The sequence below is a fragment of the Ranitomeya imitator genome, chromosome 3, assembly GCF_032444005.1.
Source record: "Ranitomeya imitator isolate aRanImi1 chromosome 3, aRanImi1.pri, whole genome shotgun sequence".
In the NCBI taxonomy this organism is placed as follows: Eukaryota; Metazoa; Chordata; class Amphibia; order Anura; family Dendrobatidae; genus Ranitomeya; species Ranitomeya imitator.
In genome coordinates, this window is record NC_091284.1 from 716947822 (window position 1) to 716975643 (window position 27822).

Genomic DNA, 27822 nt, shown 5'->3' on the forward strand with positions numbered 1-27822 from the left:
AATGTCCAAAAAAAACTCACAAATGAAAAACAAACAGTATCCCCCAGATCGCAGCCTGGGCAACAAGTCAGTTTGTATCTGAGACCGGTTGCCCACCACCATGTCATGCCGATGGGCGCCAGGTATTCTGCTTTCCTTGGCTCTGTATTCACTTCACACAAGCCAGATGTTGCTCTGCAGCTTGGAAACTCAAACACTGACATACCCAAAGCAAAGCTGATAGATGTAAATGGAATCGTGGCCATAGAGCCCCACTACCTACTGGAAATCCCTCTAAAAATAAAAGCCCTTAATGGATTTTCCTAACAAACTGACTGAGTCTTTTATTTTGTCTTGTGACTCACAGGTGTCCTGCTGTGAACATAAGGCACTCCAGCAGGCTTAATAGGACCCTTCCTGGGGTACACATATCGATCCTCGTATATGATCCCCCTCACTGCCTCACAAATGTCACTGCTATCTTTAAGGGCATCGTGTGAGGATTTGTAAGGAGGTGACCGAGGTCGTCACATGCCTTCCCCTCTATGGACACTGTTCACATGTATCATGTGCGGTACCTTGTCGTTTATTAATGTTAGTGTATTCGTGTAATGTTGCTGTATTGTTTACGTAACGTAATACGTATATATGTGTTTTGTATAGAAGTAGGGATAGAATAGAAGATAACATAGAACCATAGTGGGATTAGATTAGTGGGACACATTAGTGATAGAGAATCAGAGTTTAGAGTAAGTAAGGTGAGCTGTTGTGAATTCTGTGGCAGAGCTCCCTCCTGTGGTCACAAGTGGTACTTCGGCTGGTTCTCTCTGTGAGCTTCCGTTGGTGGAGGAAAGTGGTACTGCGGCTTCTGAGTTTCCTTCCTCCTTTGGGGTATTTCTCTGAGGCAAGGTAGGCTTATTTTCTATCTTCAGGCTAGCTAGTTTCTCAGGCCGTGCCGAGTTGCATAGGGAGCGTTAGGCGCAATCCACGGCTGCCTTTAGTGTGGTTTGAGAGGATTAGGGATTGCGGTCAACAGAGTTCCCACGTCTCAGAGCTCGTTCTTGTTTTTTGGGTTATTGCCAGGTCACTGTATGTGCGCTGACCTCTATGTCCATTGTGGTACTGAATTACCTTTCACAACAGTACTGGAGGCCTAAAGTACTAATGATTCCCAATAGAGGGAAAAAAGAAGTTCTGAGACCATTTTTTTTTCTATGCACGGTGTTTTGCCTTTTTTCCCCTAGACATTTGGGTGGTTCAGGACACAGGTGTAGCAATGGACATTAAAGGTCTGTCTTCATGTGTGGATCAGCTCACGGCAAGAGTACAAAGTATTCAAGACTTTGTGGTTCAGAATTCTATGTTAGAACCGAGAATTCCTATTCCTGATTTGTTTTTTGGAGATAGAACTAAATTTCTGAGTTTCAAAAATAATTGTAAACTATTTCTGGCTTTGAAACCTCGCTCCTCTGATGACCCAGTTCAACAAGTTAGGATCGTTATTTCTTTTTTGCGTGGCGACCCTCAGGACTGGGCATTTTCTCTTGCGTCAGGAGATCCTGCATTAAGTAATATCGATGCGTTTTTCCTGGCACTCGGATTGCTGTACGATGAGCCTAATTCTGTGGATCAGGCAGAGAAGAATTTGCTGGCTCTGTGTCAGGGTCAGGATGAAATAGAGGTATATTGTCAGAAATTTAGAAAGTGGTCCGTACTCACTCAGTGGAATGAAGGTGCGCTCGCAGCTATTTTCAGAAAAGGTCTCTCTGAAGCCCTTAAGGATGTCATGGTGGGATTTCCTATGCCTGCTGGTCTGAATGAGTCTATGTCTTTGGCCATTCAGATCGGTCGACGCTTGCGCGAGCGTAAATCTGTGCACCATTTGGCGGTATTACCTGAGCTTAAACCTGAGCCTATGCAGTGCGATAGGACTTTGACCAGAGTTGAACAGCAAGAACACAGACGTCTCAATGGGCTGTGTTTCTACTGTGGTGATTCCACTCATGCTATCTCTGATTGTCCTAAGCGCACTAAGCGGTTCGCTAGGTCTGCCACCATTGGTACGGTACAGTCAAAATTTCTTTTGTCTGTTACCTTGATCTGCTCTTTGTCATCGTATTCTGTCATGGCATTTGTGGACTCAGGCGCTGCTCTAAATTTGATGGACTTGGAGTATGCTATGCGTTGTGGGTTTTTCTTGGAGCCCTTGCAGTGTCCTATTCCATTGAGAGTAATTGATGCTACGCCTTTGGCCAAGAATAAGCCTCAGTACTGGACCCAGCTGACCATGTGCATGGCTCCTGCACATCAGGAGGTTATTCGCTTTCTGGTGTTGCATAATCTGCATGATGTGGTCGTGTTGGGGTTGCCATGGCTACAAGTCCATAATCCAGTATTAGATTGGAAATCCATGTCTGTGTCCAGCTGGGGTTGTCAGGGGGTACATGGTGATGTCCCATTTCTGACTATTTCGTCATCCACCCCTTCTGAGGTTCCTGAGTTCTTGTCTGATTACCGGGATTTATTTGATGAGCCCAAGTCCGATACCCTACCTCCGCATAGGGATTGTGATTGTGCTATCAATTTGATTCCTGGTAGTAAATTCCCAAAAGGTCGACTGTTTAATTTATCTGTGCCTGAGCACGCCGCTATGCGGAGTTATGTGAAGGAGTCTTTGGAGAAGGGGCATATTCGCCCGTCATCGTCGCCATTAGGAGCAGGGTTCTTTTTTGTAGCCAAGAAGGATGGTTCACTGAGACCTTGTATAGATTACCGCCTTCTAAATAAGATCACGGTTAAATTTCAGTACCCCTTGCCATTGTTATCTGATTTGTTTGCTCGGATTAAGGGGGCTAGTTGGTTCACCAAGATAGATCTTCGTGGTGTGTATAATCTTGTGCGTATTAAGCGAGGCGATGAGTGGAAAACTGCATTTAATACGCCCGAGGGCCATTTTGAGTATCTAGTAATGCCATTCGGACTTGCCAATGCTCCATCAGTGTTTCAGTCCTTTATGCATGACATCTTCCGAGAGTACCTGGATAAATTCCTGATTGTGTACTTAGATGACATTTTGATCTTCTCGGATGATTGGGAGTCTCATGTGAAGCAGGTCAGAACGGTGTTTCAGGTCCTGCGTGCTAATTCTTTGTTTGTGAAGGGATCAAAGTGTCTCTTTGGTGTTCAGAAGGTTTCATTTTTGGCGTTCATCTTTTCCCCTTCTACTATCGAGATGGACCCTGTTAAGGTCCAAGCCATCCATAATTGGACTCAGCCAACATCTCTGAAAAGTTTGCAAAAGTTCCTGGGCTTTGCTAATTTTTATCGTCGCTTCATCTGCAATTTTTCTAGTATTGCTAAACCATTGACCGATTTGACCAAGAAAGGTGCTGATTTGGTCAATTGGTCTTCTGCTGCAGTGGAAGCTTTTCAAGAGTTGAAGCGTCGTTTTTCTTCTGCCCCTGTGTTGTGTCAACCAGATGTTTCGCTTCCGTTCCAGGTCGAGGTTGATGCTTCTGAGAATGGAGCAGGGGCTGTTTTGTCGCAGAGAAGTTTTGATTGCTCGGTGATGAAACCATGCGCCTTCTTTTCCAGGAAGTTTTCGCCTGCTGAGCGAAATTATGATGTGGGCAATCGAGAGTTGCTGGCCATGAAGTGGGCATTTGAGGAGTGGCGTCATTGGCTTGAAGGAGCTAAGCATCGCATGGTGGTCTTGACTGATCATAAGAACTTGACTTATCTCGAGTCCGCCAAGCGGTTAAATCCTAGACAAGCTCGTTGGTCATTGTTTTTTGCCCGTTTTGACTTTGTGATTTCATACCTTCCGGGCTCTAAAAATGTGAAGGCGGATGCTCTGTCTAGGAGTTTTGTGCCCGACTCTCCGGGTGTATCTGAGCCGGCGGGTATCCTCAAAGAGGGAGTAATTGTGTCTGCCATCTCCCCTGACTTGCGGTGGGTGCTGCAAAAATTTCATGCTAATAAACCTGATCGTTGCCCAGCGGAGAAACTGTTTGTCCCTGATAGGTGGACGAATAAAGTTATCTCTGAGGTTCATTGTTCGGTGTTGGCTGGTCATCCTGGAATCTTTGGTACCAGAGAGTTAGTGGCTAGATCCTTTTGGTGGCCATCTCTGTCGCGGGATGTGCGTACTTTTGTGCAGTCCTGTGGGATTTGTGCTCGGGCTAAGCCCTGCTGTTCTCGTGCCAGTGGGTTGCTTTTGCCCTTGCCAGTCCCGAAAAGGCCTTGGACACATATCTCTATGGATTTTATTTCAGATCTTCCCGTCTCTCAAAAGATGTCAGTCATTTGGGTGGTCTGTGATCGCTTCTCTAAGATGGTCCATTTGGTACCCTTGTCTAAATTGCCTTCCTCCTCTGATTTGGTGCCATTGTTTTTCCAGCATGTGGTTCGTTTACATGGCATTCCAGAGAATATCGTTTCTGACAGAGGTTCCCAGTTTGTTTCGAGGTTTTGGCGAGCCTTTTGTGGTAGGATGGGCATTGACTTGTCTTTTTCCTCGGCTTTCCATCCTCAGACTAATGGCCAGACCGAACGAACCAATCAGACCTTGGAAACATATCTGAGATGCTTTGTTTCTGCTGATCAGGATGACTGGGTGTCCTTTTTGCCTTTGGCTGAGTTCGCCCTTAATAATCGGGCCAGCTCGGCTACCTTGGTTTCACCGTTTTTCTGCAACTCTGGGTTCCATCCTCGTTTCTCTTCAGGGCAGGTTGAGTCTTCGGACTGTCCTGGTGTGGATACTGTGGTGGACAGGTTGCAGCAGATTTGGACTCATGTAGTGGACAATTTGACTTTGTCCCAGGAGAAGGCTCAACGTTTCGCTAATCGCAGACGCTGTGTGGGTCCCCGACTTCGGGTTGGGGACTTGGTTTGGTTATCTTCTCGTCATATTCCTATGAAGGTTTCCTCTCCTAAGTTTAAACCTCGTTTTATTGGTCCGTATAGGATTTCTGAGGTTCTTAATCCTGTGTCTTTTCGTCTGACCCTTCCAGATTCTTTTTCCATACATAACGTATTCCATAGGTCATTGTTGCGGAGATACGTGGCACCTATGGTTCCATCTGTAGATCCTCCTGCCCCGGTTTTGGTGGAGGGGGAGTTGGAGTATATTGTGGAGAAGATTTTGGATTCTCGTGTTTCAAGGCGGAAACTCCAGTATCTGGTTAAGTGGAAGGGTTATGCTCAGGAAGATAATTCCTGGGTCTTTGCCTCTGATGTCCATGCTGCCGATCTTGTTCGTGCCTTTCATATGGCTCATCCTGGTCGTCCTGGGAGCTCTGGTGAGGGTTCGGTGACCCCTCCTCAAGGGGGGGTACTGTTGTGAATTCTGTGGCAGAGCTCCCTCCTGTGGTCACAAGTGGTACTTCGGCTGGTTCTCTCTGTGAGCTTCCGTTGGTGGAGGAAAGTGGTACTGCGGCTTCTGAGTTTCTTTCCTCCTTTGGGGTATTTCTCTGAGGCAAGGTAGGCTTATTTTCTATCTTCAGGCTAGCTAGTTTCTCAGGCCGTGCCGAGTTGCATAGGGAGCGTTAGGCGCAATCCACGGCTGCCTTTAGTGTGGTTTGAGAGGATTAGGGATTGCGGTCAACAGAGTTCCCACGTCTCAGAGCTCGTTCTTGTTTTTTGGGTTATTGCCAGGTCACTGTATGTGCGCTGACCTCTATGTCCATTGTGGTACTGAATTACCTTTCACAACAGTGAGCATTAGGGGTTTGCCAGTTGGGAGGAGCTACAGGGTAGTGCAGCATAGAGCAGTGGCATTTCCTGGTTGGGAGTCAGTCAGGATGCAGCAGTGAAGAGAGACAGACTGATAGACGTGGGGATAAGCCTCCTATGGCAGGAAGGGGCCCCAGGCTGAGTGGCGTGCAGGTGGTCACCAGTTTGAATATAAACCAACTCGAAGAGGATTCGGGATCTATGACTGGGCCAGGTGAAGCCAAGACTGTGAGCCTGGCACCTTTTCCTTTTTGAAGCCAGACAAGGGAATGGTAGGAAGCTGGTGGGTCTAAAGGTATGGACAGGACAGAGATGGTCCAGAAGCGAGGCAGGGATTGCCAGACGTGAGGCAGGGACTCTCAGAAGGAACAAAAGGTTGGCAGGAAGGCAGGGAAAGCTGGAGAGATGCCACTCTGTGTATACTGTACTGCATATATGATTGATGCCCTACTGTTCAGTAAAGTTGAACTGTTGGAAAAAGACATTGTCTCTGAAAGGGTTTGTGGAGTTGGGGATGTGGAGCCGGAGTGGCAGAAGCCAAGGGGACTCTGAGGCTGCCGTCACACTAGCAGTATTTGGTCAGTATTTTACATCAGTATTTGTAGCCAAAACCAGGAGTGGAACAAACAGAGGAAAAGTATAATAGAAACATATGCACCACTTCTGTATTTATCACCCACTCGTGGTTTTGGCTTGCAAATACTGATGTAAAATACTGACCAAATACTGCTAGTGTGACCGCAGCCTAACAGTGAATGTGAGAGTACTGTTGGGCACGCTGCATATGCAGCCAAAAGGACATTGTCATTCATCTGTGGGGCACCATGGTGTGGAAACACTACAGCTCATTGCCACAACTACCGAATGGCCGTCTTACAGATGTGCTGCAGAAGACTGGAGAAGATGGAAATCTGCAGAGATGGGTTGTTGATGAGAAAAGTCATCATGGAGTCTGGACAAGATGAAGAAAAGAAAGAGAATGACTACAATCAGACAGCGTCATCTATCAGGTACCTGGATGCAATTTTTTTGTGATACTGACTGATTCTCATATTTTTATTTATGTTAGGAGCATTAAAGGGGTTGTCCAAGTTTGTGATGAGTCTGCAGTCATTCTATGTGACTGCAGACTTCTGAATTTTCACAGCACGCATTACACGCATTTAGGATTCTCTGGTGTCGGTGATTTGTATACATGCAGTCACGTGCCAACTAGATGTGCATAGCCTCACTCATTGAAAATGAACTGAGCGAGGCCGGACACATCTAGTTGTAATGTGGCCAGAAGTATGCAAATCACATACTTATGCTCACATGACCATCTAGTCTCCAGCAAGGGAGAATCCTAACAGTGTGCAGTGCATGCACTGTGAGAATGACTGAAGGCTTTCATCTCAAATATGGACGAGTCCTTTAATTATAAAATGAAGCCCTGTAGCCATTCCTAACAGTGTGTAATATACTCACTGTCAGGATTCAGCTCTGCTTGCTGGTTCCACAGTCATCACATGACCACTTCACTTATATGCGATTTTCACACTTAGGCCCCTTTCACACATCAGTTTTTTGCCATCAGTCACAATCCGTTGGCTCGACGGATCGCAGATTGAGAAAAACTGATGTGACGGATCCGTATTTTGGATGGATCCAACTAGCTGATCTGGCTAATTGGATCGGAGCATGCTCAGTTAAAAAAAACGGAATCCGTCGCCGGATTCCATCATTTGATGGATCCGGCGCCATAGGCTTCCATTCTAGCAAACGACGGACGGCGACAATGTTACTTTTACATTGTCTCTGGCCGCCGGACAAATAATTTTCGACCAATCCGGCAAACGACGGATGAAACGTGAGGCCATCCGTCACAATCCGTCCCTAATACAAGTCTATGAGAAAAAAACGGATCCAGTGGCATCAGTCACCAGAACCGTTTTTTTTTTCAAAATTTGACGGATTGTGACTGATGGCAAAAAACTGATGTGTGAAAGGGGCCTTACGGTCACATGACAACTAGCTTCTCTTCCTGCTTCTCTCAGTTTTTCACTGAACATTGAGAGAATTGGGGAGGCCAGCTCATCGGCACAGAAAAGAGACTTCCTGTTTCTACATTAAGAAGGTTTCAGCTAGCTTATGGAAAAGAGAAGAATTAACTGGGTTGAAAGGCAAAATGAACAATTGTAAGTACACTGGACCAGGTGTTCACTGGAGCTCCTGATGGTGGAAACATACTGGGCTGCAAGTAGCCACCAGGTACCACTCCTAGGCAGATCCCAGTACTGCAGCTGCGGACCCCAGGGGTCAGGTTGGCTGACACTGATTAAGGATTAGGGCTCCGTTCAGAATAGTAAGTTCTAGCACCTCTACAGAATTGTTACTGACACAGACTCGGGCTATGGTCAGACTTGGATTCGGAGACTGGTTAGAAACGAAGCGGGAGACGAGGTTTCAGGCAATGGCCACACATGAGCCAGGGGAGCAGGTTCAGGATACTGGCCACGCACAGACCAGGAGTTGAGGTTCAGCACACTGGCCACACCAGGACGAGGGGACCTCACAATTCACTAGTAGGAGAAATTTCACACTAATGAATATTGATGCTTTAGTGACTCCAAAAGGGGAAGAGAGTATTTTGTACTTAATGTAAACTCAAGTGTTATCCAAGTTCTGAGTTTCTGAATGGGTTGGCAATTATTATTTTTCTTCATTTTAAAAGCTTTGAAATTGTAAATTGATTTTGGAAAACCCATTTAGCTATATTATTTGAAAAAAAAAAACACATGGTTATTGCTGATAACCTGACAGTATTAAGGAAACATAAACTTCTACTATAGTTTAATAATTTCATATAAAAGCATCCATAAATCAATAATTAAAATGAGTGCTGGGGGAACTCAGTGGTTGGCAATCCCTGAAACGCAATTCCCAGCTCTGTAATAGATTAGCAGGAATTACTGCTCCTCCATCACATGTAAGAGTCTAATAGCATTTGACAAGAATTAAAACTCAGAAAAAGATGGGATGGCCAAGACATTGCTATGGCAACAAGCTTCGGGGGGGAAGTTTTTCACATACACGACTGCAGCATCCCAAGTTTTGCCTTCTACGGTTGTTTATCAAAAGTGGGGGTAGGGAGATGTCTGAGAGCGTTACGTTCTGCAGTACTGTGTTACACACTGTCCCAGACGCTAATGGGCTAACAAAGTCTTAAGACAACACTACATTCTCTATCTTAATGATTTCACTGGCAATTGTGTGCCGTTGACATTGACTGACCCATTGTTTATCAGAAGTATCACTGAAGAAATATAAAAAGTCAGTTTTAAGAAGGATGGTACAGAGAAAATATGTCTGTTGTGGCACTCCAGGAGACCGGTTACCTCACAAGGGGGTGATGACATGCCTGGAAGCAAGGAGGGTTTCTCTGACCAGATAACACTTACATTCAACATCTTTCCTACTCCAGACCAGAAGGGGGAGCCCTAACACCTGATTACAGGGGAGCTTCCCAATAAGTTCTGGCCTGGAGGAGAAGTCATTCAGTCATTGTCTGGAAGAGAGAGAGAGAGAGACCGAGTCTGAGAACAGAGGAGAGAAGTAAAAAAGAATCTGGGGAGCGGAACTGTGACCAAGCTCACCACAGAGTACAGTGCTAGAAGCCGGAAGCCGGAGTCCATGGCTGACAGGTACAATAGTCCCAGCAGCTAAATCCGGAGGGCAGGGGATTGCAGGTCTCCTGGCCCAACAGACACCCAAAGGCATAGCAGCAGACCAGAGCCCAGAGCTGTCATAAAGGAGCGACACCTGAAATTGGCTCAAGCTGCCTACCATACGGGCAAGTACATCAGAACAATAAGGAACAGAGGACTGAGCTGTTGTGAATTCTGCTCTTGGGCTCCCTCCGGTGGTTGTTGATGGTAATGCAGTTATTCCTGAGCAGCAGTCTTGGACAGGTGTTTCTGCTAATTGCAATTCTGACTGGGGTATTTAGCTGTGCAGGACTCATTAGTCCTTGCCAGTAGTCAATGTTCCTTTGGAAGTGTTGGTCCTCGGCCTGGCCTCTCCTGCTTGCTGCCAATTAAGCTAAGATAAGTGTTTGCTTCTTTTTTTTAGACACACTGCTGTGTGTTTATTTTCTGTGCTTATCTTGTTTCTATTTTGTTCCTGCTAGACTGTGCCTGATGTTTTTCTCAGTCTAGTTGGACTCGCTGGAGTCGCAGATATACTCTCCACATCTTTAGTTAGGTGGTGGAGCTTTTGTATTTTTCTGCTGTGGATATTTTGTAGTTTTTTATGCTGACCGCATAGTATCCTGTACTATCCTTTCCTATCTAGGTAGAAGTGGCCTCCTTTGCTTATCCCTGTTTTCTGTCTGCGTGTGTCTTTTCCTCTCCTTCTCACAGTCATTATTTGTGGGGGGCTACCTATCCTTTGGGGATCTACTCTGAGGCAAGAGAGTTTTCCTATTTCCATCTTTAGGGATATTTAGTCCTTAGGCTGTGTCGAGGTGTCTAGGTCTGGTTAGGCACACCCCACGGCTACTTCTAGTTGCGGTGATAGGATCAGGGTTTGCAGTCAGTAAAGTTACCACTGCTCCAGCGAAGGTCATTTCATGCTGCTCCAAGGCCACCTGATCATAACACTGAGCATAGCTTTAGGCAGCAAGGACCTCAGAGGACAGTGCAGTAAGGAGGCCTCAAAACCCATCTGGCTAAGTGAATCCTAAGTTGCTTCCAGGCTCCCCGGACCTCCATTGTCACTTGTAACTAGTGACCCGGCCTGCACTCCAAACCGTGAGTAAAAGTGTGGAAACTGAACCCTGCTGTGTCCTCGAAGTTATTTACTGTGCCATTCACCCTGCACTATATCCATCATCACCATTTTTAACAATATGAATGCGCTGGGACTAAGCTCTACCTGTGGAGAGATGTAACAACTCTGCTGTATCACCATCAGTCCCAGCGGTTTCTTTAAGTAGTGTCGGACATCCCTAGCCATGTACCACAGGTGGAGTCACAAACAATTCCCCTATAAACTTTATTTCCCCTTTAGTGATCATTTTTCATTGGACAATAAATACTATCAATAATGTATAAAATATGCGAAATACATGTGCAGATACAACACAGATCAAGAATACAGACATAGATAGATAGATAGACAGATAGATAGATAGATAGATAGATAGATAGATAGATAGATAGATAGATAGATAGATAGATAGATAGATAGATACAAAGATGGTCTTTGTTTATAAAATAATCCCTGTCTTTCTATGTAGGGTTGTCCCATCTGGGAGATGTATGGTTTACTATATCCACAGGATATGCCATGAATGTCAAATATATTTGGAGCCAATCTATCTTGAGGCTTGGGCACTTTCTTGCATTGATCTCAGTGAAGAGATGGCCATGTTTTCGTGTTTCTCTCCATTCATTTGTATGGGAATTCCAACCACGGCTGCCAATCATCCAGAATTGCCATAAAAGTAAGGCTTTAGTTTCCACTATCCGTAAATAAAATTTGATGTGTTCATGATTTTTAGAAACCCAAGAAACTTCAGCAGATTATAATGGTTTTAATTATCATTTTGCAATTCTCAGTGAATGCTATTAATGTATTTGCAGCAGTATTATGGGATGGAGGCAAATATCTTTGAACATCAAATCTTAAAGGGAATCTGTCAGTGGGATCAATCCTCCTTAGCAATAGATATGGTCATAAGAAGCTGAATAGAATGATACCTTGATATCTGCCATCTGATGTCTTATTTTAGAGAAATCCAAGTTTTTGTTATATTTAAATGGGATGTTCAGGCCTATGGGCCGGACACTGATCTGCATGAGAATCTGCCTCCTGAGATTATTTTAAATAAAAGGGCGAGTTACCAGTGTGATGTGTAATGGCCGCTCTCTGCTCTCTTGATTTCACTGCAGAGCTGTGTGTGATTATACCTGACACATCTGCGGGTTCCTCTCAGCTTCCATATCACAGGCAGTCAGGGTTACAATACAGCAGAGTTGTGAGAGCTGCAGCAAGTGTGTTTGTAAAGAGATAAAGTTCAGTTCTACTGTTCTGTGTTAGGGGGCATTACCAGTGTGAGATATTTTACTTTTGTTAAAAATAAGCACTGGTGGCAGATTCTCATGCAGATCAGTGTCAAGTCCATAGTGTTTAACAGCTCATTAACATAAAAGAAAAACATGGATGTCTCTGGAACAAGACTAATATATCAAGGTATAATTTTATTAAGCTAACCATGACCTACATGCCCATATAGACGGTTTAGAAAGGTTAATCCTATTGACAGATCCCCTTTAATATTTCACTATTATTTTCCAACATGTCCATAAAAATGTTGACACTCTATGATTTTTTTTTTATTCCAAAACCTGGCCATCATGCTTGCTCAGCAATTTTGTATATTCAAGTTGAACTGAGGTAGACCGTGCAACACAGCCATTCCATCTGCAGGATGATAGAATCCTTTTTCTCAATAAAGTAGTGTGTCCCATAAGTGAGACTTGCATATACGAGGCATGCAGCATATTCTAAGACCGTGGAGAGTGCAAGGCAAAACACCTAACAGTCTGTTATGTTAGAGGTAAACTTTAAGTTTGGAAAAACACAGTGTGGATTTGATATAGTCATGAAATGGTCATCACCAGTTGAGTATGTGGCTGGTCAGCAGCCTTGTTCAAAAAGTACAGATTTAATTAGTATTTTTTTGTTGCATGGATTTTTGCATACACAAGGCGTGTATTGTGTCGTAAACTGTCACAGAATTTGCACTGAAAATTTGTGACAAATCTGTCATGTAGAAATATGAGCTAAGATAACTATGAAATATTCTGTGATTTATCCTAAGGAGAGACATCAATGTAAATACTTATAAATCTTCATAAACCTGACAAGTGAGCAATATGGCATGAAATTAATAAAACACATAGAGAACACGGCCATTAGATGCATTCTACATCCACGCACCTAAGGAATCCGTGTATTCATCAGCATTGAGCCCTTGTTCTCCACTCATCTCTGTGGGTATATCGATGAAGCATTTCATTGATGGAGAATACAATACTAACCCCGCACTCGCCTGACGAAGCAGACATTCCAAGTACCTTGACACAAGATAAAAAATATATAAATATAAGTGCATATGAAGGCTTCATTGAATCTGATACATTTCCTTGAACGGCGCTGATCAGCAGATATCTGTTTTTCAATTGAATCTTTACTTTAAGGCAGGAGTCACACTTGCGAGTGTGATGCAAGAAACTCGTGTTAGTCTCTCGCATCCCGGCACTTGGGACCGGAGTGTGCAGATGCTTAGAAATACGTGTAGCCGCACACTCCGGTCCCAAGTGCCGACGGCAGCGCCGGGTATTGATGCGCGAGTTTCTCGCATCACACTCGCAAGTGTAACCCCGGCCTAACAGCAATTATGGCTTCAATTTGACAGTGTAAAGTGCATGTAGGAGAGGAAGAAAATAATCTGCACCCACACACATGCACTTTCAGTCAACCAAAACTCACTGATCTCGGCGGGTTAGTGATTGTCGAGATCATTGTCAAGGTTTCTAACCACCTACAAATTTTGGGACAGTCAGTAAAAATAAGACACTTTCTCAATTTGTCTGTAAAAAAATAAAATTATGAGTCTGTGATTTTGATTTTTTTTTAAGCTGGATAAGCCTCTATGGCTTTATACAACTATAATTATCATTACATTAGAATTTACACCGAAAACTGTTAGTCTGTTCATAGCACTATTTATTATAGTTCTACAATGTATCTGTAAAACATATTTCATCTATGATTTTTGCATAAATTGTTCAGAAAATGTTTGCCATTTTCTTGCCAGTTTGACTTCTCTCCACCAAAATGGGCTGAGCTGAGAAGGGATGGGGGCCTGGAGCCACAGCTCGTCTAATTCATGATAAGCTACGGTGTTCCTTGACCCAGAAATCTTACTTCAGTACCTGACTGGAGGTAGATTTTTGGCAAGGCGCATAGAGGAGCATTCAACTCTTAATGAGTCAGGAGTGTCTGACTTGATGAATCGGGACCCAAGTCTTAGTCAACAAACCAACTGACTATGTCAGGAGTGGCCAAATATCTAATGTGTTCTTACTGTCAGTATTTCAGCATGCTTGATGCTTTGTTTCAGTGAGAAATAAGTTTCTGCCTTATGGGCCTGACAGTAGGCTCATGCACCGGGGCTTGGAGGCTTCGGGGGGCCCTTGGCCATATTGCCCTCATGTGCAGCGGGAAGGGAGCAATCCCTGAAGCCTGCAAGAGAAAATGGCAGTGGAGCAGAGCTGCAGGGAATGGATCCATCCTACTTCCTGCCCACACTTCCTGTCTCACACGGCAGCGGCTGAATGACATCATCATTCAGTGCCACAGCTGTGCGAAACAGGAAGTTGCCGGCAATAGTGTGGCTTCAGGATACCGTGCGCAGAGGTGAGGTGTGTGTGTGTGTGTGTGTATGTGTGTATGCAGAGAAGTGAATGGTGCTGTGTGTGTCTGTGTGTGTGTGGGTAGAGGAGAGGGCATTGATGGGGGTGATGGGCCTGAAGGAAATGATTGGGTTGACGGAGAGGGCAATGATAGGGGTGGTGGGGGAGAAAGTAATGTTGGGGTGGTGGGGAAGGAGGAATGATGGAGGCGATGTAATGGGCAATGATGGGGTGGTGGAGGAGGAGGAAATGATGGAGGTTGTGGAATGGATAATGAAGACTGAGAAGACAATGATGATGCCAGATGGCAGTGGAAAGGACAATGATGGGGCGGTGGGGAGGAGGCAATGATGGAGGTGGTGGAATGGGTAATGATGGGGGTGGTGGGGAGGAGGAAATGATGGGGGTCATGGAATAGGTAGTGATGGGGTGGTGGGGCAGAAGACAATGATGATACGGCAGAAAGGACAATGGTGGGGAGGAGGAAATGATGGAGGTGGTGGAATGGGTAATGATGGGGGAGAAGACAATGATAATGGCAGTGGAAATGACAATGATGGGGTGGTGGGGAGGAGGCAATGATGGAGGTGGTGGAATGGGTAATGATGGGGTGGTGGGAAGGAGGAAATGATTGAGGTCATGGAATGGATAATGATGGGGTGGTGGGGAGAAGGCAATATTGGAGGTGGTGGAATGGGCAATAATGGGGTGGTGAGGAGAAAACAATGATGGAGGTGGTGAAGAGGGCAATCATGGGGCTGGGGAGAGAGCAATAATGGGATGCGGGGGGAGGAGGATAATGAGGGGTGTGGGGGATTGGGATGGGAGGAAGGGGGATTTATAATGGATTTAGGAACAGGGAGAGGTGGAGGAAGATGTTATTATCTATTATTATGTCTAACATAGTCCCTTAGTATAAAATGTACTCACTTATTATATATAGCACAGTCCCTTAGTATATAGTTTACTCACTTATGTATAGCACAGTCCCTTATTGTATAGTCTACTCACTTATTATGTATAACACCATCCTTAGTTACATAGTTTCCTCTTTTGCTATGTATAACACAGTCCCTTATTACGTACCAGCTTCTCTAGTTATATATGATGCCCTCCCTTATTATATAGCTTCCTCTGCTGTTATGTACAGTGCTGTCTCTTACATAGTGTATTCTTGTTATTTTTGTTATTCACAGCGCCCTTTTTTATTGCATAGTCCCCTCTCTTGCTAGATATACAGTGGGGCAAAAAAGTATTTAGTCAGTCAGCAATAGTGCAAGTTCCACCACTTAAAAAGATGAGAGGCGTCTGTAATTTACATCATAGGTAGACCTCAACTATGGGAGACAAACTGAGAAAAAAAAAATCCAGAAAATCACATTGTCTGTTTTTTTATCATTTTATTTGCATATTATGGTGGAAAATAAGTATTTGGTCAGAAACAAAATTTCATCTCAATACTTTGTAATATATCCTTTGTTGGCAATGACAGAGGTCAAACGTTTTCTGTAAGTCTTCACAAGGTTGCCACACACTGTTGTTGGTATGTTGGCCCATTCCTCCATGCAGATCTCCTCTAGAGCAGTGATGTTTTTGGCTTTTTGCTTGGCAACACGGACTTTCAACTCCCTCCAAAGGTTTTCTATAGGGTTGAGATCTGGAGACTGGCTAGGCCACTCCAGGACCTTGAAATGCTTCTTACGAAGCCACTCCTTCGTTGCCCTGGCGGTGTGCTTTGGATCATTGTCATGTTGAAAGACCCAGCCACGTTTCATCTTTAATGCCCTTGCTGATGGAAGGAGGTTTGCACTCAAAATCTCACGATACATGGCCCCATTCATTCTTTCATGTACCCGGATCAGTCGTCCTGGCCCCTTTGCAGAGAAACAGCCCCAAAGCATGATGTTTCCACCACCATGCTTTACAGTAGGTATGGTGTTTGATGGATGCAACTCAGTATTCTTTTTCCTCCAAACACGACAAGTTGTGTTTCTACCAAACAGTTCCAGTTTGGTTTCATCAGACCATAGGACATTCTCCCAAAACTCCTCTGGATCATCCAAATGCTCTCTAGCAAACTTCAGACGGGCCCGGACATGTACTGGCTTAAGCAGTGGGACACGTCTGGCACTGCAGGATCTGAGTCGATGGTGGCGTAGTGTGTTACTTATGGTAGGCCTTGTTACATTGGTCCCAGCTCTCTGCAGTTCATTCACTAGGTCCCCCCGCGTGGTTCTGGGATTTTTGCTCACCGTTCTTGTGATCATTCTGACCCCACGGGGTGGGATTTTGCGTGGAGCCCCGGATCGAGGGAGATTATCAGTGGTCTTGTATGTCTTCCATTTTCTAATTATTGCTCCCACTGTTGATTTCTTCACTCCAAGCTGGTTGGCTATTGCAGATTCCGTCTTCCCAGCCTGGTGCAGGGCTACAATTTTGTTTTTGGTGTCCTTTGACAGCTCTTTGGTCTTCACCATAGTGGAGTTTGGAGTCAGACTGTTTGAGGGTGTGCACAGGTGTCTTTTTATACTGATAACAAGTTTAAACAGGTGCCATTACTACAGGTAATGAGTGGAGGAAAGAGGAGACTCTTAAAGAAGAAGTTACAGGTCTGTGAGAGCCAGAAATCTTGATTGTTTGTTTCTGACCAAATACTTATTTTCCACCATAATATGCAAATAAAATGATAAAAAAACAGACAATGTGATTTTCTGGATTTTTTTTTCTCAGTTTGTCTCCCATAGTTGAGGTCTACCTATGATGTAAATTTGTAAATTACAGACGCCTCTCATCTTTTTAAGTGGTGGAACTTGCACTATTGCTGACTGACTAAATACTTTTTTGCCCCACTGTAAAATGACTACTGATTGAGGAGCCGGTGACCAGACTATCAGTCCATCAGCTCCTACTTTAGAAAAGAAGCTTTCCCGTGCTCCATCAGCCATCATTGCATTATACAGCTAAGAAGACAGGACAGTATGTAATAAAAAACAGGGCTCTATAAAATCCAATATGTAAGGGACGGTGCTGTACATAACAAGAGAGGTCACTGTATAATAAGGGATGGCAATATACATAATAAAGGAGACTGTAATATATACATGTATATGCGTGTGGCGCTATAAATATATATATGTGTAGCTTTGTCGCCTTAAAAAGAGGGGGACCCAGACACACTTTCTGCACAGGTGCCCCAAGCTGTCTGTGTCCACCCCTGAGTAGGCTAGTCCCCTTTCCAACCTAAAACACATGCTTGACCAAGCAAAGCATGTACGATAATTAGATGAAAATGTCTAAGATGGACACATTTAGTTTAGGGAACTGCACTAAACAATCTGGCTTCATCTATCACAGCTCAAGAAGAGAACATTACTGTACAGCTCTTGTAAATCTCCTTTGAGTGTCCGATAAAATGCCACTTACCAGTTGGTATAAAGTGCAGTAATGGTTTGCTCTCCATTTGCGTCCACTGCCTGTGTTTGTTGCAGGAGGGTATTCCGGATAGCCCGGGTGATATCAATATTAACGACGTGGGCAATGGACTGTAAGGTGTTGAGAAAAGATCGCATCGCACTCAGAACTTCGGAAGGACGCTGGATCTCCCGAGTATTTGGTTTCCAATTCACCAATGAAACTAAGGCTCTAAAACATACATTAGTTAAATGTTTTAATGTATACTTCTGTGTAATGTTTCAGGCATAAATCTGTAACACGATCAAGTATCTGAAACTTTGCAGTATAATTTATTAAGGAAAAGTGGCATTTCCTCAGATATTGGCAGTTTTCCGTTTCATTTTTTCTTGCCTGTAGCATGCTTAGAAATATTCAGAAACCTGCTTAAAAGGTTTGTCCATTTCTCAGACAACCCTTTCTTAATTTCTATATTCCGCCATGATAAATAAAAACAGTCTACCCTCACCTCCGATGCCGGAGCCTTTCCAGCGACGTTAACACCGGATCTGTCAGGGTTTGCATGACACTGTTATGTCACGTGCACCCTGTGGCCAATCAGCAGCTGCTAGTGAGCTGCTTCACTCTCATTTCCTTCCGTTGAAACGGACATCCATAGCAAGTCAGAACAGCTGCAGTTCCGTCACTTCCTCCAGATCTCAGTTTCATTCGAAGGAAGTTAGAGGGAGACCTGGTGGCAGTGTCACCAGAACGTCACCAGCATTGGAAATGGCAGAATATGGTTGGCAACACATCGAATTGCTACTGGCCACTATGTGTTCATAAGTGAATTTGTCAGGTGATACATGCTGCCCAATCAAAGACTAGGATTGTCTCAATGGGTACACCTTGTGGTGGTGGGATGGCTTGCATGCTTTTTTTTAGCAAAATAGTGTACACTAAGTACCCTTTGTTATTTACATGTACATGTACTATCACTATTTATTTATTTATTTACTTGCTATAGGGTATATGTTCATTTTGAGGTTTTTTTTGTTTTGATTTTCTTGGGTTTTGTCAGTGTCTAACACTTGCTGCCGATTGCTGAATTGTGCAGCATGTATCAGGTGTTAGGTTCACTAGCGCTGTGTTTCTTTTAGGCTGGTTTCATACTTGCGTACGGGAGGGCTGCGGATGGCAGTGTACTTCCTCCCTTCTTCCTCCATGAAACCGTGCCTACGCTCCGCCTACTTCTTGGGTATGCAGGGATGTATGCTGTATGCGGATGCCTCCACATGCGCCGTTTGGAAGCTGCGCTGAACGCAACATGTAGCATTTTGCTGCAGTCGGCGCAGCGTCCAAACGGTACCCATTATGGGCTCACTCACACAACCTTATAAATCATATGAGTACTACCTGATGTTTAGCGGACAGTACTTGGACTAAATGTTATTTTATGGGGCAGTGCTGATCAGAGTTTTTTTTCATGCCAATTTGGAATGAGAAATGAATCGCAGCATGCTGCGAGTTGCTACTCAAATTGGATCGTACGCAACCATTCAGGGCTATGGTGAAAGGCAAACATTGGGCTGCACTCACATTTGAGTGCAGTATGATTTCAGCAGACTCACACAATGGAAAAAAATGGAGAAATGTTGTTCTCCATCTTCTCCTCATTTGTGCTAATTTCGCTCATTCGAGGGAATGGGATCACACTAAGCTGACATGACACTCTGAATAAACTCTGATCATTTACATAATCTGCCCAATTTTCTCATAAGAGAGAATCAAGGCTCCTGTGACCCCCGCCAATATGTGTCATTTGTCTACAGTACATGTTTTAAAAAAGTTACCGTAGTTTAATTCACAAAAAACCCCAGCAAAAATACATGATTTTTTTGCACTCTCATTGCTTACTATAGTGAAAAAATTCTGCAAAAACACTTAAAGAAGTGACATGCTGCATTTTTCAAAAGAGTAGTAGTTTTTCAATTCAGTCAGGGAAAAAAAGCAAGAGTTGTCATGAGATTACTGAAACTTGTGCTGATACTGTGAAAAGCAGCTTTTTATTTGCAAGGTGTGAACTTACCCTTAAGCAAATGTATTAATGTAGCAATGTCATAATCACTAATACATACCGGCTAAATTTCTTCTCTATGTTGGAGCTCAGGTACTCCGCTGGAGTCACCACATGGTCAAATATTATGATTTTCTGCATATGACTTAAAGACATGCAGAGTTCACAAAGTGATAGGTGAAGTTTGTCCATGCTGAAGAAAGAAGAAAAAATTACACTGATAAACCAAACTTATTTATAAATCAAATAACGAAGCTCCATCCCGAACGGAGAATCAATAATAAGACACGTATGCATTATGTAGTTACATAGTTACAGGGAATCTGTGACCACATTTGAGCAGTCTAAGGCTACTTTCACACATCAGGCTTTTTGTTTCAGGCTAAATCCGGCTAATTTTAAAAAAAAAACGGATCCAACGTAAATTGCGAAAAACTGATGCGCCGGATCTGTTTTTTTTCTTTGAAATTCTTTATTTAAGTTTTCAAGTAACAAGACAAATATCAAAAAACATAAACTCACAAACAAATCTCAAATGTGTACTGAATTCAGTAGATAGAGACTAAAATGTACTTGAGAACAAATGTTATCAATACAAGCTTAGCTGAAAGAAAACGAGTGAGTATAATAACGTTAACAACTTATTCAGGTCTAGAGAAAATAGCCTTAAATTCAAGCAACTACCAAAGAAAGAAAAGAAAGGCTAGGAGATGTGACGGTAGGGCTTCAAGTAGGCAATTTTTTGTTGCTGAGGGTTGAGGAAGGATATGAGGCTCATATAGGTGGCTAATCAGGCCAAACGGCTGGACAGCAAGGTGATGGGTATGGCCACGGCATCGCACTCATGGGGTCTGCGGGGGAGAGGGGGGAAGCAGAAGTCAAGCAAGTACTCCGACAGAGGCGAAGATGTGTGTCAGAGGGAAGATCATCCAAGCCCAGTAGGAGGGGATGAAAATTTAATCCAGGGAAGCCAAGAGGTTTGAAATTTTTCATGGGTGCGTGTTTCCCAACTAGAGAGTTCTTCTAAGCGGTACAGGTAATAAACCTTAAGAGTCCATTCTTTCAGCGTGGGCGGAGTTGGTTGCCTCCAATGTGTAGAAATCAGGTGTTTAGCGGCTGCCAATAAGATGGGGAGCAACTCGTGTTTCCCTGGATTAAAAGTAGGTGAGGGAAGGGAAAGTAATACATCTTGGGGAGTAAGATCTTGCATCATTAGACCTATACTATGTGAAGATTTTTTTATGTCAGTCCAGAATTGTAATAATCCTGGGCAAAGTCAAAAAATATGTAATAAGGTACCTATGGATTGTGAGCATCTCCAACACAGTGGGAAATCCATTAGCCCTAAGTGGAACAATCGCTCAGGGGTTCTGTACCCCCTAGAGAGAATTTTGAACGCGTTTTCTTGTAGTAAGATACATCTAGAAAACCCGTGAGAGTTAGCAAGTACCTGTTGAGATTCTTGGGGGGATAATGTAATCTTTAACTCCAACTCCCAAGAAGAAAGATACAGAGGTTTAAATTGGTTTGGGGTTTTGAGGAGGTTTGCATATAATTTAGAGACCAGTCTAGTAATTGGCGATTTCAGTCTAACCAAAAATTCAAGCCAGAGCCAATCAGGGGATTGTCTCTCAACTGATTTGAATTTTGACATGATGTGGTGTATATGGCTCTTCTGAAGGAAGTTAGAGGGTTGTTTTGCAGCATTGGTCGGCCAATTGTCGATGCAAGGAATCTGTTTGGACAGAAATTGAGAGATTGTGACATTAGGCAGGGATTCCCAAAGTCCAAAAGCGTCTTGATAGTTAGGGTCCGTTAGCCAGGGGATGACTTTGAGTGGAATATTATCAAGAAAAAAGCAGCATGGATGACAGTTTGGGATAAGGGCACGTCTAATAGATAACGTGTTATGGGTTATGTCGTATAGTTTTTGTTTTGGGGGGTAGCAGGTGTCCAGAGGTAAAGGTCGGCCTCTTTCCCCATCAGAGATAGTTCAAGTTGTGTGTTTAGATTATCCGGGTTAGGTTTTAATAAGTTTATCCATCTGGCAAGGTGGATTGCTTTGTGATAAGTGCAAAAGTCAGGCAGGCCGAGACCACCCCTGCCTCTGGGCAGAGAGAGAATTTTTAGAGGAAGTCTAGCTTTTTTGTGTTTCCACACAAATTGAAAAACCAATTGGTTAACCGAGAGGAAAAAAGAGTTAGGGAGAGTTATAGGAACCATGTTCATGATGTAAAAAATCTTTGGAAAAAAATAAGATTTTATGACGTTGAACCTTCCTATCCAGGATAAATATGGTAGGTCGTACTTCTTTAAATCCATTTGTAGGTTAGCTAAGAGGGGGGGTGTAATTATATTTGTAAAGGGAGGAAGGGTCTGCCGTTAAATAGATTCTGAGATATTTCAATTTTTCCAAGGGCCGTTTTTTAGGTGGATCCGGTCTTCTTTAATGCGCATGGATATTTTTGACTTCCTGGTTTCAGGGATGAGAGAGACAGAGAGAGACAGAGAGAGAGAGACCCCAGAACGGAATGGAAAATCTCCATGATTTGCATGGAAAATGCTGTGAAAACCTGATCCAGACGCCAGATTATTGTTTCACACCTCCGTTTCATGTGTTTTTGGCCGATTCTGTCACAGTGCGGTTTATTGCGCCGGACAAAAAAAGTTGCAGAGGACGTTTTCTCCGTCCGCTGGAAACGACTATTTGAACGAATCAAGGCAGAAAATCAATGAAACATCTGGCCATCAGGCACAATCCGGCGCTAATAGAACTCTATGGAAAAAAAAAAAAACGGATCCGGCGTAAAAAAAAAAAAAGATCATTTTTTTTCAAAAATTGCCAGATTGTGCCTGAAACAAAAAGCCTGATGTGTGAAAGTAGCCTAAACTCTTAATATGGGCGCTCAGGCTATAGACTGCTGAAAACAGTCCTCCCTGTGTGCCTCATATCAGATGCCTGGTTGCTGAGAAATCACCTTTTATCACGTTATATAAATTACCTCTTCCAGGCTCTGGGGTGGAGGATGCCTGGAGATAACTCTGCCTCCAGAGATTATTTTACACTAGAAATAGGCCTGATGCTATACAATCGGGAATGCGGTGAAATTAATATTTGTATATTAGAGCGTGCAATTGTGGCTGTTACTGCGCCTGCGAGGAAATAGCAGAGACGTGTATGTCACTTGCACAGGCGCAGTTCGTGGCCTTGCGGCCACGAACTGTGCCTGCATAAGTGATACTGTCGCGGTGCCTTATATGATTCGGGGACAGCGGCTGGAAGTCCAACTGGCGATTATATACAGTATGTAGATGAAGGGTAGTTTTCCTAGATAGGTCAAATGTGTTGACACATATCCATTAAGTTTCCAAATTTCACATACAAAAATGTTCCAGTTTGTGTAAATGAAAATTAACCCCTTCCTCCTGCATATATTTGTTAATCAGAACATTTTCTATGACTTTATTTATCTTTACTCTATACCCTGCCTCTAACCCGAAACATAAAGGGAATCTGTCACCAGAAATAACGCTATTTACCTTCAGATATAGGGTTAATCTGCAGGCTAATAGCGTTATTAACCTGCCCAGCGCCTGCAATTAGCCAAATGCAGCAGGGAGAAAATTACCTTTATTCTCCCCGGCAGTATTCAGTTTCTGTCATGGGGGCGGCGCCAGCGTTGGTTCTATCACCGCTGAGTATACAGAGCTGCAGCTGTAACTGCTCCTCCGGCACTGACTGACACTGGTTCTGCATTAGGGCCGCTGTCAGTCAGGGCAAGGAGCGTGGTTACAGCCGTCAAACCAGTGCTGCCGATGCCCCCATGATGGAACAAAATGCTACCGGGGTGAATGAAGTTTATTTTCTCCCCATTGCATTTGGCTACAGTCATGGTCAAAAGTATTGACACCCCTGCAATTCTGTCAGATAATACTCATTTTCTTCCTGAAAATGATTACAAACACAAATTATTTCGTATTATTATCTTCATTTAATTTGTCTTAAATGAAAAAGCACAAAAGAGAATGAAGCAAAAAGCAAAACATTGATCATTTCACACAAAACTCCAAAAATGGGACAGACAAAAGTATTGGCACCTTCAGCCTAATACTTGGTTGCACGACCTTTAGCCATAATAACTGCGACCAACCGCTTCCGGTAACCATCAATGAGTTTCTTACAATGCTCTGCTGGAATTTTAGACCATTCTTCTTTGGCAATCTGCTCCAGGTCCCTGATATTTGAAGTGTGCCTTCTGCAAACTGCCATTTTTAGATCTCTCCACAGGTGTTCTATGGGATTCAGGTCTGGACTCATTGCTGGCCACCTTAGAAGTCTCTAGTGCTTTCTCTCAAACCATTTTCTAGTGCTTTTTGAATTGTGTTTTGGGTCATTGTCCTGCTGGAAGACCCATGACCTCTGAGGGAGACCCAGCTTTCTCACACTGGGCCCTACATTATGCTGCAAAATTTGTTGGTAGTCTTCAGACTTCATAATGCCATGCACACGGTCAAGCAGTACAGTGCCAGAGGCAGCAAAGCAACCCCAAAACATCAGGGAACCTCCGCCATGTTTGACTGTAGGGACCGTGTTCTTTTCTTTTAATGCCTCTTTTTTTCTCCTGTAAACTCTATGTTGGTGCCTTTGCCCAAAAAGCTCTACTTTTGTCTCATCTGCCAAGAGAATCTTCTTCCAAAACGTTTTAGGCTTTTTTAGGTAAGTTTTGGCAAACACCAGCCTGGCTTTTTTATGTCTTGGGGTAAGAAGTGGGGTCTTCCTGGGTCTCCTACCATACAGTCCCTTTTCATTCAGACGCCGACGGATAGTACGGGTTGACACTGTTGTACCCTCGGACTGCAGGGCAGCTTGAACTTGTTTGGATGTTAGTTGAGGTTCTTTATCCAACATCCGCACAATCTTGCGTTGAAATCTCTTGTCAATTTTTCATTTCTGTCCACATCTAGGGAGGTTAGCCACAGTGCCATGGGCTTTAAACTTCTTGATGACACTGCGCACGGTAGACACAGGAACATTCAGGTCTTTGGAGATGGACTTGTAGCCTTGAGATTGCTCATGCTTCCTCACAATTTGGTTTCTCAAGTCCTCAGACAGTTCTTTGGTCTTCTTTCTTTTCTCCATGCTCAATGTGGTACACACAAGGACACAGGACAGAGGTTGAGTCAACTTTAATCCATGTCAACTGGCTGCAAGTGTGATTTAGTTATTGCCAACACCTGTTAGGTGCCACAGGTAAGTTACAGGTGCTGTTAATTACTCAAATTAGAGAAGCATCACATGATTTTTCGAACAGTGTCAATACTTTTGTCCAACCCTGTTTTTATGCTTGGTGTGGAATTGTATCCAATTTGGCTTTAGGACAATTCTTTTTGTGTTTTTTTCATTTAAGACAAATTAAATGAAGATAATAAAACCAAATAATTTGTGTTTGCAATCATTTTCAGGAAGAAAATGAGCATTTTCTGACTGAATTGCAGGGGTGTCAATACTTTTGGCCATGACTGCATGTGCATGCGTCAGGCTGCATAATAACGCTATTAACCCACATCTGCAGGTTAATAGTATTTCTGGTAACACGTCCCCTTTAAACCTTTAGTTAGAGTCAGAAAAAGTATAGAAATATGAAATTTATTATAATGTGTATTTTCTTTTTACAGGGGACAGTTTCTTATACTTGGGAGTGGGACATCTCTCAGAACTTCCCTATATCCCATTCCTCATTCACACCTGATTGCCCTTAGCTGGGGATATATTCAGACCCAGGAGTTTGATCAAGACTTTAGTCTGATCCATGTATCTTTCAAATTCCATCTTTCAAATTACAGATTTCTAATTACTATACTTTGAATTAGACTTGAATTGTAGAATGCATTTAGCCACTCATCACTGCTATAATATTATCATCATCATCGTCATCATCTGTGCCATCTAATCGAGCTGTTCTCCTCTTCCCACAGGTAAGCATTGATGTTCCCCAACTCTCCCTGGATCCTGAATGTCTCTGTATATTGCATTTATTTTCTATGGTATGCACTGACTTTCCCCAACTCTCCCTGGATCTTGAATGTCTCTGTATATTGCATTGCTTTTCTATGGTATGCACTGACTTTCCCCAACTCTCCCTGGATCTTGAATGTCTCTGTATATGGCATTGCTTTTCTATGGTATGCACTGACTTTCCCCAACTCTCCCTGGATCCTGAATGTCTCTGTATATTGCTTTGATTTTCTATGGTATGCACTGACATTCCCCAATTCTCCCTGGATCCTGAATGTCTCTGTATATTGCATTGATTTTCTATGGTATGCACTGACTTTCCCCAACTTTCCCTGGATCCTTAATGTCTCTGTATATTGCATTGATTTTCTATGATATACACTGACTTTCCCAAACTCTCCCTGGATCTTGAATGTCTCTGTATATTGCATTGATTTTCTATGGTATGCACTGCTGACTTTCCCCAACTCTACCTGGATCCTGAATGTCTCTGTATATTGCATTGATTTTCTATGCTTTCCCTGGCATCTGAGTGTCTATGTGCAGTGCATATAATCATTTTCTGTTATGCTTCTTACCTATTATCTTGCTTCCACGACCTGTTTCATGTCTCTCATTATGTTATTCTGGCATATCTTTGAGCGGTCACTCCAACCCCTCCCTCTCTTTATGACCTTTGCTTAACTCTCTACATCTGGTCTCGCCATACCCACCCACCTCCTCATTTATCTGATTGCCCTTAGCTAGGGATACATTCAGACCCAGGAGTCTGATTAAGACTTTAGTCTGATTCATGTATCTTTCAAATTACAGATTTCTAATTACTATACTTTACCATACTTTGAATTAGACTTGAATTGGAATTTGACTGTAAGGTAATGGAATATCAAACCACTGCAATGTTTTGATTTCTTTTCTCTTTCACACCTATACTACTCTATTTTTCCCTACCTCCTGTAATCCCCCCACCTAGTAAGGAACTAGTAATTTCACCCTCCATCCTCCCCAGCCATCTCAATTTCTCCTCACAGCTGTTCATCCACATACAATCCTCTTTCTCCAGACACACACGGCCGCATCATGTCCTATCCTGCTCCCACCATCTAATGCGCTGTCTGCTACTCCTCATTACTGGCGATGTATCCCCTAATCCTGGCCCTCCACAACAGATTCCCACACGCATTTCTAATCCCCTGCCACGATCCTCTACACATTTTCTCAATCATGATAACCTCATACTCATTCATCCATCCCCCACTACCCGGTCCCCCTACCTGGAGCCCTATGGAACGCATGCTCCGTGTGCAACAAACTGCCATTTATTTATGACCTCCTCATCACCAACTAACTCTCCTTCCTCGGCATCACTGAAACCTGGCTCACCCCTCTCACTCAGCCTCTCCGGCTGCACTTTCCTATGGCGGATTCCACCTCTCTCACACCCCTCGCCTTACCACCAAATGTGGTGGAGGAGTTGGCTTGCTCCTGTCCACCACCTGCTCCTTTACTCCAATCCCACTACCACCCTCCGCTACTCTTCCTTCGTTTGAGGTGCACTCCGTTCACATCTATTCCTCCTCCAGCTGGCTGTCATCTACCGGCCCCGAGAACTAGCCATCTCCGCCTTTCTCGACCACTTTGCCATCTGGATACTTCATTTCCTCTCTGCTAACATCTCCACTATCATCATGGGTGACTTCAATATCCCCATTGACACTTCCACCTCAGCTGCCTCTAAACTTTTATCGCTTACTGCCTCCTTCTGCAGTCACTCAGAAAGATGGTGACACGCTAGATCTTATCTTTACCTGCTTCTGTTCCCTTACTAATCTCACTAACTCACCCCTCCCCCTGTCTGACCACAACCTACTGACATTCTCTTCACTGTCCTCTCCTAGTGTGCAACCCCCACTCCACAAACTCACTTACCCTCTCAGAAATCTCATACACCTCAATTTACATTCACTCTCTGAGTCCCTTCTCCCTCTTACAGACATACAGTAGCTTCCCTTCATGACACAGATTCTGCTGTCACTTTTTATAACACCATAATAACAGCAACACTCAATTTGGCCACCTCCCTCATGCATAGCAAAACTCAAACAATCGACAGACAGCCCTGGCTGACAAGCCTGAGCAAAGAACTGAGACGGGTTTCCAGGGTC

General features: G+C 43.6%; 1 protein-coding gene across 1 annotated transcript in view; it reads right to left on the minus strand.

The window, feature by feature from the left end:
- The window catches only part of NCKAP1L (NCK associated protein 1 like), a 397914-nt gene that overhangs the window by 215808 nt on the left and 154284 nt on the right, over positions 1 to 27822 (minus strand). Inside the window, exons 20-22 of the mRNA XM_069758709.1 lie at positions 19703 to 19834; positions 17598 to 17816; positions 12697 to 12833 (exon numbers count right to left, since the gene is read on the minus strand). Of these exons, the coding sequence (XP_069614810.1) occupies positions 12697 to 12833; positions 17598 to 17816; positions 19703 to 19834 (488 nt within the window). The remainder of the gene's footprint in view (positions 1 to 12696; positions 12834 to 17597; positions 17817 to 19702; positions 19835 to 27822) is intronic.